General features: G+C 64.4%; 1 protein-coding gene across 1 annotated transcript in view; it reads left to right on the top strand.

Moving 5' to 3' along the window:
- The window catches only part of ADAMTSL2 (ADAMTS like 2), a 31,793-nt gene extending 19,279 nt beyond the window's left edge, over nucleotides 1-12,514 (top strand). The window contains exons 12-19 of the mRNA XM_036329194.1: nucleotides 2,394-2,491; nucleotides 6,213-6,339; nucleotides 7,291-7,504; nucleotides 7,883-8,038; nucleotides 8,543-8,713; nucleotides 9,326-9,502; nucleotides 11,049-11,193; nucleotides 11,868-12,514. Coding sequence (XP_036185087.1) covers nucleotides 2,394-2,491; nucleotides 6,213-6,339; nucleotides 7,291-7,504; nucleotides 7,883-8,038; nucleotides 8,543-8,713; nucleotides 9,326-9,502; nucleotides 11,049-11,193; nucleotides 11,868-11,986 — 1,207 coding nt within the window. The 3' untranslated portion in view covers nucleotides 11,987-12,514. The remainder of the gene's footprint in view (nucleotides 1-2,393; nucleotides 2,492-6,212; nucleotides 6,340-7,290; nucleotides 7,505-7,882; nucleotides 8,039-8,542; nucleotides 8,714-9,325; nucleotides 9,503-11,048; nucleotides 11,194-11,867) is intronic.
- The last annotated feature ends 1,228 nt before the right edge of the window (nucleotides 12,515-13,742 follow it).

Genomic DNA, 13,742 nt, shown 5'->3' with positions numbered 1-13,742 from the left:
GGCCTTTGTGCATCCACAGTGGCAGTCCCCCGAGAAATACCTTTTGTGCTTAACCTCCGAGGGTTATTTTAAACTGGCCACTCTCCCCGGGGGGAGTGAGTCACCCGCTGCCGGCTGGGGAGCAGGGAGCTGTAATTAGATAAAGATGGCCCGTCTCCAGTGGGGGGGGGGGGGGGCTCGGCGGGCTCCGTGGGACCTCCTCGTGGCCTTTGTTCTTCGGGAGACTCAGAGCTGCGGAGAGGAGGGTGGGGGCACAGTTCAGCCTCTTCCAATCAAGGGTGCGGCGATCTCCCTGGCGTCCCCCCAGAGGCCCGCTCACCGGCTGGGCCGGCTAGTCCCCCACTCTCCACAGGCCCTTTGGTCTCAGGTGGCGGACTGGTGAGTGGGAGCAGCGCACGTTCCAGTTTTCTCTCATGTTTTTCTTTTCTTTTTCAATTACAGTTGACATTCAGTGTTATTTTGTATTGGTTTCAGGCATACAGCATAGCAGTTAAACCAGTGGTTCTCAACCTTGGCTGCACATTAGAATCACCTGGGAATCTTTTTTTTTTTTATTTTTTTTGGGGGGGAGGCGAGGGGGAGGAGATGGGAATCTTTTTAAAATCCTGATTTCTGGGCCTCATCCTCCGGAAATTCTGTTTCTTTGTTACGGGGCGGGGCCACAACATTAGTAACCAAGAAACAGAATTTCCGGAGGATGAGGCCCAGAAATCAGGATTTTAAAAAGATGCCCAGGTGATTCTAATGTGCAGCCACGGCTGAGAACCGCTGAGTTAGACAACCACAGCGTTTAGTGTCTCCCCGCCCCCCATGTTTCCAGCACCCACCTGGCATGGTTATTACAATACGATTGATATATTTCCTGAGTTTCTTCTCATTTTAAAAAAAATGTATTTTTATTGGTTTCAGAGAGGAAGGGAGAGGAGAGATAGAAACATCCATGATGAGAATAGTGGATCGGCTGCCTCCTGCACACCCCACACTGGGGATCGAGCCTGCAACCCGGACGTGTGCCCTGACCGGGAATCGAACCGTGACCTCCTGGTTCATAGTTCGACGCTCAACCACTGAGCCACACCTGCCGGGCTCCTCTCATTTTTAAGGAGGACGGTGGGGAGACCTTCCCCTTCCCCGGGGTACTATGAAAGGGCTGGGGAGCCTGGTGTGAAGCCACCAGGAGAGGGGGCCCAGCAGGCTCTGAGCAGCTGTGCAACCAGCCACTGCTCACCGCTCACTGCGTGCGACCTCCCACTGCCTTCCCCTCGCTCCCCCCCCCCCGCCCCCCCATTTATGCAGCCTCTTCAATTCATTCATTACTTCCTGGTCGTGGGTAGATTCATTCTGGTCCTCAGAGCTGGAGGGCCTTCAGGGGATGTTCCTGCAGAAACAAACTGTGATGCCATTCGCATCCTCTTGGGAAAGTCCAACCAGGGTCTCTCCACGGAACAGACTGGAAGGCCTTTCAGAGGCATGGCCTGCGTCCTGGGCCTGACAGCAGGGCCTAGGGAGGGCCTGAGGCTGCGCCCAGACTTCCCCTGTGACACTCAGCTCCTCCTAGCAGCCCCCGCCCCCCCTGTCCCCGGGACCTCAGGGAGGAGGATGGCCCGCTGCTGTGTCCGCAGAGGGAGGTCGAGCCGGGCCATGTGCGCCCGCTGGAGCTGGGCCACCGGGTCCGAGCGAGCGCAGGCCCTGAGCCCTGGGAGCGGCCGCCTGGCATGGCCACCTCCCTCCTCCCCTCGAGTCCCGGCGGAGCCCGGAGCCCCGCATGGGCATCGGACGTGGAGGCTGGGCCCAGCACACCCGCGGGTTCAGAGGAGCCAGCAGCCCTAACAATAGTTGGCTCCGGCGCCCGGGTTCCGGCCAAGAATCCCGGCTGGTCGTGCCGGCCGCTGGCGGGGAAGCGCGTGCCTTTCTCCTCGCAGAGCAGCCGGCAGACCTGGGCAGCGGCGTCTGGGGGGCCGCCACGCCCCCGTCTGCCGAGTTTTCTATTTTGATAATTGGAGGCGAATGGCTGGTGGCCCCCTTCAATCGGAATCCTGGCACAGGCCCAGCACAGAGGTGCCTCGGACGCCCCTTCCTGGGGAGGGGAGGGGGGAGTTATGAGGCTGGTTTGGCCCACATTCTCCCCGCCACCCCGAACGCCACCCCCCAAAGGAGCCGTGGCCAGCTCAGTGCAGGATGCTCGGACTAAGTCCCATCTGCATCGCCCGCTGGTGCCCCTCCCGTCTCCCTGGCCTAGACAGTGGGTGCTGTCACCCTAAGGGCTGGGGCGCTGCCTGGGGCTCAGGACAGGTTACTGTCCCTTAAAGGCACAGCCCCTCACGGTGAGGACCCCCCCCTCCCCGTGAGAGCGCCCAGGCTTCTCACCCTGTCTCTGTCGGCCTTGTTTCCAGGACCAGGCCCAAGGCCCGCAAGCAGGGCGTGAGCCCGGCGGACATGTACCGGTGGAAGCTCTCGTCGCACGAGCCCTGCAGCGCCACCTGCACCACAGGTACCGTCCGGGCTGCGGGCCGCCGGCCGCCCACTCGCTCAGAGCCCCGCGCCCGCATCGCTGACCTGGGAGGTCGTCTCCCGTGCCGGGTTGGGGTGTGCTGCTCACTGCGGACCGCGGGCGAGGGGCGCGGGCCTCCTGGGCAGGATGCATGCCCCCCAAGTGCCCCTCCTCGTTGTCATTCGTAGAGCAGACGTCCTTTTGGTTAAAAGGAAGACATCTGGGCGGTGAGGCCCTCACAGCAAACCTAGGAGGGGAACAGACCCACGTGGTCTAGGACCCAGGGCCGGGTTCAAGTTCCAGGGCCTCGTGCGGGGAGGAGATGGGAGTGGGACTGAGACCCTTGGTGGCACCTGACAAGCGGGCACATGTACATGTTGAGCCGGGATTTGAACCCACATCTGTCTGCGCACTGGCTGGCCGCCCCCACACTGAGGCACGGGCCGCAGCCACCAGGGGCCGGGCTCCATCTGCGGCCAGCTCTGACCCCTTCCCCGGGGGAGCTGCGAGGCCAGGGCCAGCAGATGTGGCAGGGAGGCCCGAGTGCCACCTGACCCACACCTGGGACCGCAGAGTTGGGTTTGGAGAACAGCTGGGTCCTGCCCGGGCCCTCCCCTCAGCCGATGCCCCTGCACTCTGGCCAGCGAGGAGGACCAGGCCAGCAGCTGTGGTCCACCTCCTGCGGCCGTGGTTGGCATCTCAGGACATGGGCCCAGGGGAAGAGCTGGCGAGGTGGCTTGCAGGGTTCGGAGGGGACACTGGTCCTTATGTTCGGCTCCTGGCTGGAATCTGGGGCCCTGCCTCCTGAGCAGGGCGGGGGGCACGCTGTTTGTCCCCTGGCACCAGGAGGGCCAAGCCAGGCTTTTTTTTTTTAATCTTCACCCGAGGACATTTTTCTATTGATTTTTAGAGAGAGTGGAAGAGAGGGAAAGACAGAGAGAAATATCAATATGAGAGAAACACATCGATTGGTTGCCTTCTGCACGAGCCCTGACCAGGGTCGGGCCTGGGAGGAGCTGCAACCGAGGTAGGTGCCCTTGACCGGAATCAAACCCAGAACCCTTCGGTCCGCAGGCTGACGCTCTATCCACTGAGCCACACCGGCCAGGGCACAGGCCAGGCTTTGTGGGGCCAGCGAGCACTTGAGATGCACTGTCTGGTCGACCCCTGGCAAATGCTTACCCTCTGGGAGCCTGCGCTCTACCGGCAGAGCGGGCCGCACACCTATCCACGGGGGTCAGGGGGGTGGATGTGACGCGGGGGGGCCAGGTCCCTCGCCACCCCTCCCACACACTCTGCGCTTTGCGTCTGGCGCCCAGGACCGAGGCCGGCTCCTCCAAAGCCTCGTCTCACGGCACCGAGGCCCGGCCAGGTGCTGGGATGACGACCCTCCCGTGGCACGTGCTGCCTGACTGTCTGCGGCCTGATGGACGCGCAGCAGGCCTCGCCGGGGCCTCCCGGGCGGCCTGACTGTCTGCGGCCTGATGGACGTGCAGCAGGCCTCGCCGGGGCCTCCCGGGCGGCCTCTGGGCGGCGAGGCGCTTCTCCTGCCTCCCGGCTCAGCCACAGGCGCTGCCGCCTTTCCCTTAGAGGCGCTCTGCGCTCCGCGGGGGTGGGAACGCGGGCGAGCGGATGGTGCTCTTCCTCTGAGTCCCGATGATTTCAAAAGGTTCCTCAGTCCCTCGCATCCCCAGGACCCAGGGGTGGCGGGAGGGGAGCCAGGGACCCCTAGCTCCATCCCCTCTGTTTCGTGGTCCCCGATTTCAAGGCACAGGTCCCTGTCTAGGAAGGCTTGAGAGGCACTGTGCTCAAGACTGTGGCATGAAGAGGGGGCCCCCAAGATTGGTACTCTGACTGTCCCGGCTTCTCGGGGATGCTCCCATTTTGGGGGCGAGCAAGCTGAGGCCTGGGAAGTCTGACAGTATTCACGTCACCCCACCAGGGGAGACTGAGTTGGGACTCGAATTCCAGTCTCTCTTGTTGGAGACCTGCCGGGCCCCCACTGGACGAGTGAATGAATAATCGGGCTCTGGGCCAGGGTCTGCAGCTCCCCAGGCCGGGACTCCCTGGGCCCTGGAGCAGTCCCAGCAGCCCTGGCCAGGGAGCCAGCCCACCCCCACCCCCCCCCCCCCCCAGAGCCGGCTGCAGGCTGAGCAGCCCAGCGCGGGCAGAGGGGGCCAGTGCCTGCAGCCTGGCTGGTCCTCCACAGAAAGGAGAAAGAATCCCGGGTGGGCTGTTTGCCAGGCTGGTTCATTCGATCCTGGGCTGGGGCTTGGAGGCGGGAGTGCTGGCCTTCAGCACCGCAGGGAAGGGAGGGGGAGGGGCCAGGTTCTCAGGTATGGGCACATTGCCTCCTCCTGGGGGACTAGCCACCCAGAGGGAGGGGTTCCACTTCTCCATCATTCAGAAAGGCATCTCCCTCCCCCCCCCCCTCTCTCTCACACACACACACACACACACACACACAGAGTAACAACGACAATAGCAAACCTACCCCCACCCAGGCTGTCACAATGCTGACCGCCACCCTGAGTCATCCTGGCTCCTTGGCAGGGACCCACCACTGCTTGTGAGCTTGGCCTGTGTCCCAGCGGGTGCCAGGCATTGGTGCTGGGGAGAGGGACAGAGCAACAGAGGGTGGAGGCAGGTCAAGGAATTAGCAATATGAGGTGAGAGACGGCCCTTCACTGGCCATCCTCTGGGATTTGCAGAGTCCAGGGGAGCCCAGAAAGGAATACACACACACAGCACTGGAGACAGAAGGTTCCGGGGGGAGTGTGATGGGGACTGGAACACGCCACAGGAGGGCAGGGATCTGAGGGCTAATATAATATCTGGGGAGGCTGGAAAAGGCTGGAATGGTTAGATTTCTATTCCATATTCATCCACCAATCCACCCATCCACCAACCTATCCATCCATCCATCCATCCACCCACCCACCCACCCACCAACCTACTCACCCAACAATCTATCCATCCATCTACTCACCCAACAACCTATCCATCCATCCATCCATCCATCCATCCATCCACCCACCCACCAACTTATCCATCCATCCATCCACCAACCTATCCATCTGTCCACCTACCCAACAACCTATCCATCCATCCATCCATCCATCCATCCATCCATCTATCCACCAACTTATCCATCTGTCCACCAACCTATCCATCCATCTACTTCCCCAACAACCTATCCATCCATCTATCCATCCATCCACCCACCCACCAACTTATCTATCCATCCATCCACCAACCTATCCATCCGTCCACCTACCCAACAACCTATCCATCCATCCATCCATCCTATCCACCCACCAACCTATCCATCCATCTATCCATCCACCAACCTACTCACCCATTCACCCACCCACTCACCCATAGGTGGGTAGTTGTTGCATGAGTGGAAATCAGTGACACCCGGCTGCCGGTGCCTTTATAGAGGCCACTTTGAGTTTATGCAAAGCCCAGGGTTTGTGACATATGAACTGGGTGCCCAGCCTGGGTGGGGGGAGGGGGGTACAGAGAGAAGAGGTCCGACCCTGGGACACAGGCAGAGAGTCGGATCCACAAAGCTGTCTTCGCTGAGCTCTCCTGTCATAGGTCTGTAAGCTGGTGACTGTCCTGTCGTCGCTGTAAACCAGGCGGCTGGGCTCTGAGCAGCCAGGTGGCCTCCAGGTGCGCACCTGTGGCTCACAGGCCTTCCCCTTCCTGAACCCAGGGGTCATGTCCACCTACGCCACGTGCCTGCGCTACGACGGCATCCAGGTGGAGGACAACTACTGCGACGCCCTGACCCGCCCGGAGCCGGTCCAGGAGTTCTGTGCTGGGAGGGAGTGCCAGCCCAGGTACCGCCCCAGAGCCCCCACAGGGTGTGTGTTGGGTGGGGGCCCGGCTCTGCCCAGAGGAGCCGAGGAGTCCGAATCCTGCTCCTTCCAGGGGCTCTGTGGGCGGGGCTGGCGGGGAGGGGCCGCACTGACCTGCCTGCCACAGCCCTCTGCGTCCGCAGTGTCCTGTCACAGTGCTTTGCACACAGTAGGTGCTCAGTCAGTGCCTTCTCGGCAGCTGGAGAAACCTTTCTGAAGGTTACTCTGCCCCAGGTGACACCTGCCCAGGCTTCCTGGTGCACCTGGGGCTTTGTGAGCCCGGAGGGATTATGCCTCAGATTCCCTGTGATGAGGGGGAGGTCCCGTCCTTCTAGCCCCCCGGCCTCCTGTCCTGCCTCCTTGATGGTCAGAGATTGAGGCCTGGCCGTGCCCTCCTCCCAGCCACGCTCCTGGCGGGAGCTGGAGCAGGGGCCCGGATGAGCCCGAGGTACCAGCCTGCTGTCACCCGTCAGTGTAGGACCAGCAGACTGGCCTTGTCCCTGACTCTGCCACACGCCCTTTTCTCCTGGTCTGCCCCCCACCCCTGGGGGTCTCTGCTCCCCACCCCTGGGGGGTCTCTGCTCCCACGCACACGCCCCGCCCCACTCTCACGCATGTAGCCCCTCCCGCTCCCACACACCTAGCGGAAGGCCAGGTGGGTGAGAGCAGGGAGAGGCAGCCCCCAGGCTGGCCCAGCGCCCGCTCCAGGTGCCCACCCGCACCCACTTAGGTGTTTCCCCAGCTCGGGGTCCCCAGGCAGCAGCTCCACCGTGGGGCCTCGCCTGTGTCCTGTCTGGCTTGGCCCTTGCAGTGTGGGACCACGCAGGGAGCGAGCAGGGGGCGCATTTTCTCAGGGTGTGGGGTTGCACGGGGGGGGGGGGGGGGGGGGGGGGGGGAGGAAGTTGGGGTCACCGAGGACCGCCCCTCCGCCAGGTGGGAGACCAGCAGCTGGAGCGAGTGCTCGCGCACCTGCGGCGAGGGCTACCAGTTCCGCATCGTGCGCTGCTGGAAGATGCTGTCGCCCGGCTTCGACAGCTCCGTGTACAGCGACCTGTGCGAGGCGGCCGACGCCGTGCGGCCCGAGGAGCGCAAGATCTGCAAGAACTCGGCCTGCGGGCCGCAGTGGGAGATGTCCGAGTGGTCCGAGGTGCGCGCAGGGACGGGCGGGGCTGTGTGCGTGGGTGTGTGCGCGTGGGAGGGGGGCTGTCTGCTTGGGGGGCTGTGTGCGTGGGAGGGGGCTGTCTGCGTGGGGGGGCTGTCTGCGTGGGGGCTGTGTGCGTGGGAGGGGGGCTGTGTGCGTGGAGGGGCGGGGCTGTGTGCGTGGGAGAGGCGGGGCGGGCGGGAGCGGGGCTGTGTGCGTGGAGGGGTGGGGCTGTGTGCGTGGGGGGGCTGTGTGCGGGGGGGGGCTGTGTGCGTGGGGGGCTGTGTGCGTGGAGGGGCGGGGCTGTGTGCGTGGGAGAGGCGGGGCGGGCGGGAGCGGGGCATGGCAGCAGGCAGTCCTGACCCACCCGCGCCCGCTCCTCAGTGCCCGGCCAAGTGTGGGGAGCGCGGCGTGGTGACCAGGGACATCCGCTGCTCCGAGGACGAGAAGCTGTGCGACCCCAACACCAGGCCCAAGCGGGAGAAGGAGTGCATGGGGCCGCCCTGCGACCGCCAGTGGACCGTCTCCGACTGGGGGCCGGTGAGGCCTGGGCCCGGGGAGGGCGCTTCCGGGGCTGGCCAGGGTCCTGGCGCTTTGCCTGGCTGTGCCTCGGGCTCCCCACTTCTCTGGCGTGAGGATGTGGGGGAAGAACTGGCCTTTCTCCTCGTTATCAAGAAGAATCAAGGCCTTTATCCAAAACCAGAGGCCCATGGCCGTCCCTTTTATAACCCGCTGCCTTCCCCCGAATGTCTGTCCTTGTCTCTCTGGTCGGGAGAAAGATGCCCAGGTGCTCCCTGGGGTGCCCGCTGGGTGCCGGGCACGCAGGCGCCCACTTGGGGCGTGTAGGTGCGCTTTTCCGTGTGCTTTTCATCGAGCACGCAGCGTTCTGTAATTAGAACGGAAAGTGTGATTTAACACGTGGTTACCCTGGCAACAGCGCCCCATGCTGCGGGGGGGGGGGGGGGGGGGCGGTCCTCTCTCTGGGGAATGACGCCAGGGGCGGGAGCGGCTGGGCCCTGACGCCGTCCCCGGGTCCCCCTGCAGTGCAGCGGGAGCTGCGGCCCCGGCCGCATGATCAGACACGTGTACTGCAAGACCAGCGACGGGAGGGTGGTGCCCGAGTCGCAGTGCCAGATGGAGACCAAGCCGCTGGCCATCCACCCCTGCGGGGACAAGAACTGCCCTGCGCACTGGCTGGCCCAGGACTGGGAGCGGGTGAGCGCCTGGGGCCTGGGGCTGAGGGCACGGCTGAGGGCACGGGCTGAGGGCCAGGTGGCCAAAACGAGGGCTTCCTTGTAGATGGTCACCCACGGTTCACTAGAAATTAATCTGAAGTGGGAAAGGGCAAAAAAGGTAGGAAAACTCCTTAAGACTTCCCAGTCTCAGCAGGCAAATGCTCGGCGATGTGTGCGGATTGTCTCCCCCCCCTGCCCCTGCACCCCCCCCCCCAGGCCCCCACATTCCTCATGTAGGGAGAACTGGCCGCTTGCTTCTGGCCCACAGGTCCTTGTTCTCATGGCCAACTTCAGGGTCACAGCCTGCGGTGTCAGACCAGTTGCTCTCCACCAGCTGAGCTGTCTCAGGCGACTGCTAGGCGCCAAGTCATCTTGGGCCAAATGGTCATGAACCATTTTGTTTCAAAACAGCTGGTTTTCTGCTAAATTGCTTTTGATCAAACCTGTTTGGGGCCAAATGGTTGTCGACCAGAGTTCTCAGCCATTATGCCACCCACCTCAGCCTTTCACCCGATCGCTGCAGACTAAGCCATGACCACCGGAGCCGCCGGGCGGTGCTCAGGCCTCTGACCCCTCTGTTCCCTGGCCTCAGTGCAACACCACCTGCGGCCGAGGCGTGAAGAAGAGGCTGGTCCTGTGCATGGAGCTGACCAATGGGAAGCTGCAGACGCGCAGCGACCCCGAGTGCGGGCTGGCCACGAAGCCGCCCGAGGAGAGCATGTGCTTCGAGAGGCCCTGCTTCAAGTGGTACACCAGCCCGTGGTCTGAGGTGAGCACCCGCCCGCTCGCCTCTCTGAGGCCGCCCGGGGCCAGGCCCGAGGTCTGATCCTGTCTCGGTACCTCCTCTCCTGCCCAAGTGCCCCTCATGTCCCCCTTGTCAGCCTCCATCATGGCTTCTGTCTTCAGAAAGCTTCTCAACTCTGCCAAGTCAGCTGGCGCGAGAGCCACCTCTTCCAGGAAGCCTTCTTGGATCTCACCTCTGGGATCCCTGCAACGCTGGTCCTGGGCCTTTCCTCGTCTGGGTCACTTCTGGCCTTGCATTGCAGCCTTTCAGTCATGCATTTCGCAACACTGTGCCTGACACTTGTCATGGAGCAGACAGAGGGCCCCTTAGGGCGTGTGGGCTGCGTCAGACAGCGCCCTGGCCCGGGACAGAGTCTAGGCAGGATGCATGATCGGGGTGCAGAGGCACGGGGGCAGAGGGAAGCCAGAGGAAGGGCAGCAGCTCCTGATCCTGGGGGAGACGTCAGCCAGGGGGACTAGGAAGGGCTAGTGGCTGTGGAGATCAGGACATGTCAGGGTGCAAGGGGCCCCCCCGAAATGGCTGGGTTCGGCTGGGAGGCGAGGGTTGGAAGGGCAGCAGGTGTGGCTGGGCTAGGGCTTGGGGTCCCCAGAAGCCATGCTGAACCTGCACGTTGAAAAGGACATGGGGCCTCAGCTGTGGGCGGGGAGGGCAGCTGTGGGCCGGGCAGGACCTGGGTTCCGTGCCCTCTCTCCCCGGTGCAGTGCTGTGCTGGGTGCCAACTCCGAAGGGAGAGGAGCCATGAACTTGAGGGGGGAGCCCAAAAGATAGCCTGGGTGCACTGGGGGCAGGGCACCCCTATATGCCCATGACAGTGATTGGGGGAGGGGTGCCTGGTGCGGGCAGTGGGTGTGGGAGGCTCGGTAAGAGCTTGCTCCACCAGCTGCTTCACTCTCCGTGGGGACAGAGGAGTCGGTGCCAGAGGCTCCTCGGGGCGCCCACCACGGCTGGCTGGCCTCTGCGCTCCGTGCTGAGCCAAGCCGCGTGCGGGCATGGCGGGCGGCGCTCCCCGCTAAGTCCCAGACAGGCCTGGGTGACGTGGGGTCCGCCGTGTGGGGGAGCAAGGGGAGCCGCACCTGTGGGCTGCTGGCAGGGGGAGGTGGGGGTAACGGGTCAGCAGCTGTCCCTGGCGTTTGGTAGCTCCACGGGGGTTTCCAAGGGCAACATCTGGACAGGGGGCCGCGGAGGGGGCTTGGGGAGGCCGTTCAGTTGGGCCACGGCAAACACGGCTCTTTACTGGAGTGGAGAGCGGTGCTTTGGGTCCTGGTCCCGCGTCCTGGGCATCGAGGGACCCGGGAAAGCGGGGCGGGGGGGGATAGTTGAGAGAGGAGGCTCACCCCCTCCTGTGCACACCGGGAAACTGAGGCAGCACTGGGTGGGGCTGAGTACCGGTCTCCTGACTGCCAGCCATGCCCTTCCCTGCCCTCGTCACCCGAGCTCTGTGTGCCCCGCGTGAGCTGGGGCTCAGCAGCCGGTGGCGGTGGTGGGTCCCACGCCCTCTCTCCCCCGTCAGTGCACCAAGACCTGCGGGATGGGCGTGCGGATGCGCGACGTGAAGTGCTACCAGGGCACCGACATCGTCCGAGGCTGCGACCCGCTGGTGAAACCCGTGGGCAGACTGGCCTGTGACCTGCAGCCCTGCCCCACGGAGCCCCCAGGTGAGGGCCGTGGGCTCCCGAGGAGGGTGGGCAGAGCCAGGGCCGGGGATGTCGGCCGGGGGACCAGGCAGGGAGGGAGGCCCCCGGGGATGGCTGAGCCTGGCGGGAGGGGAGGGCAGGAGGGGCGGCAGGTGAGGCCTGAGTGGTGTTCAGGGTCCCCAGGAGCCACGAGCGACCTGCACCTGCGCACAGCGTGGGCTCGGTAGGTGGGGGCAGCTGTGGGCAGGGCTGGGCACGGCGAGGGGAGGGCGAGGGGCTGAACGTGTCTCTGGCTTGGGCACTGGGAAGGTGGACGAGCTGGGCTTCGAGGGGGCGCGGTGGGCCTCCCAGGGGTACTTTGGGGGTGAGGTCAGTGACTCCTCCAAGTCCTGGCCCCTGGACATCTCCCTTCCCCCTGCGCAGGTCAAACCACTTGTGTGGACCCGTGTCGGTCCTGGGACGGGGGCAGGATTGGGTGGCAGAGAAATAGAGCCCGGGTGCCCGCCGTGGGCTGGGAGGCCCGATGCCCCTGAACCTGGAATGGGCACAGATGGGCCACCTGCCCACAGGTGCTCCGTCACCAGGGCCACCCTGTGCACACCTCATCCCCTCAGCTGGGGACGGCGTGGGCGGGTGGGCGGGCGGAGTGGCGGTCCTATCCTGATGCCCATGCCCCCCACACGTCCCTTCCCCAGATGACAGCTGCCAGGACCAGCCAGGCACCAACTGTGCCCTGGCCATCAAGGTGAACCTGTGCGGACACTGGTACTACAGCAAGGCGTGCTGCCGCTCCTGCCGGCCCCCCCACTCCTAGGCGGCTGCCTGAGACCCCGCGCCCCACCTGGGGCCCCACGGACACTCCCTGCCGGGCACCCGGGCCGTGAAGATGTGAAACTGAGCCTCCGCTCTCCCCGGGAAGGAGAGCCGGCGCCGTGGGCCTCTCCGACAGCGCCCCGCGTGGGCCGTTGTTCCTAGGGCCTGAGCACCCAGCCCAGCACCCGGCTGCCCAGCGCCTGGGGCCCAGAGCCCAGAGGTGGAGGGGACCGGCCCTCCTGCCCCCCCCCACCCCCCCCTGAGCCTGCTCAGCCCTGGGAGGGCCCTGCCTGCCTCAGGGCGGGCGGAGGAGAGGGCAGGGCAGGCAGGAGGATGAGGGCCGCCTGGAATCCGCTCCTACGTAGATGACTCCTTCCGGAGGCACTTCCCCTCCCATCCCAGCACCCGCTGCCCCCCAGCCCAGCCCGCGCTCGGGGGGCCACCGCACTTTACGCCCGGGAAGAGGCACCTCACAGCACACCTGTCCGCCCTCCACCAGCACCTGCACGTTAATAAAGTGTCTATTTATGGTGGCACCGGGCTTCGCAGTGGCTCTGAGTCCGGCCGGGCTGCCCAGCGCACCCAGGAGGGTTTGCTGAGGCCTTGGGACAGGGGACAGGGCTGGGTGCAGTGGCTCCCGGGGGTGACAGAAGGTGACAGGGTGGGGAGCCCGCAGGCAGGAGAGTCAGGGGCACCAGGACTTGATGCTGGAGTCAGAATTGAGTCCAATTCTTGAGGCTGTTGATGGTGGGGACCAGGGGGTGGGAGATCTGGGGTGCCCGGAGGCGCCGAGTAAAACATGAGGGCCTGGAGGACCAGGGGAGCTGGGAGGGTCCTTGCAGGACGTGGCGGTGCTGGTGCTGGTGAGAACCCCATGATCTGAGCCTCAGAGAGAAGTGTCCGGCTTGGGATGTGCTGGGCGGAGCAGAGGGCTGAGGCAGGCGGTGGGCCACACTGAGCCCTTGGGAGATGCCCATCAGGACTGTGACCTCCTAGAACAGTTACTTAATCTGGACTTGGGGTGAAGGGACCCTGGAGGGCTCCCTGGAGGAGGTGACGTTTAGGCGGGTCCAACAGCAGGAGTGGCTCTCCCAGCGGAAAGGGTGGGGAGTGTGGAGGAGGAAGCAGCTGGCAAAGGCCTCGAGGGAGAGACGGGGGTGTCCGGGATACCGAAAGTCATGTGGGTACTGCAGCCAGGGGCTGGCACAGGTGCCCACCCGCCGCAGGACAGCAAGACTGCGCAGGCCCAGGTGGCAGGATAGCAAGTGGCTGCCTCCCGGGATGTGGGGCTGGCCTGTCCCCAAACTGGGGCCAGCGCAGGGGCCACACCCAGTGCTGAGAGCGGCAAGATGGAGTGGCACTGAAGGCCCAGGGGCTGGGCCTGTTCAGGGTCACTGGCTTGTTTCCCGTGGAGGTGAGTCACCGTGACCCAGTGTCCTGCCACTGACCCCTGCCCTTCCCCCTCCTTCCCGCCCCATCTCCTCTCTCCTGTGTCCTCCTTCTGGCCAGCATTTATTGTGCGCCTGCTGTATGCCAGGCTGTGTGCCCAGGGCTTCACCGGCGCCACCCTTCACTCGTCCTAAAGGCGACCGCAGTCTGTGCAGCCGTCACCCTTCCGTGCTACAGCTCAGACTAAGGCCCAGGTGACCCCGCTGTCACCCACCACCACGCTCCAGGAGCTCAGAGTCTAGGTCAATGGTCCCAATCTTTCAAGATGGACACAGCCACCCGGGGAAACCCCAAAACGAACGTGGCTT

Source organism: Myotis myotis, unplaced genomic scaffold (assembly GCF_014108235.1).
Source record: "Myotis myotis isolate mMyoMyo1 unplaced genomic scaffold, mMyoMyo1.p scaffold_m19_p_12, whole genome shotgun sequence".
NCBI lineage: Eukaryota > Metazoa > Chordata > Mammalia > Chiroptera > Vespertilionidae > Myotis > Myotis myotis.
Note: the sequence above shows the minus strand (reverse complement) of the source record. Positions and strands in the feature narration are given on the sequence as shown.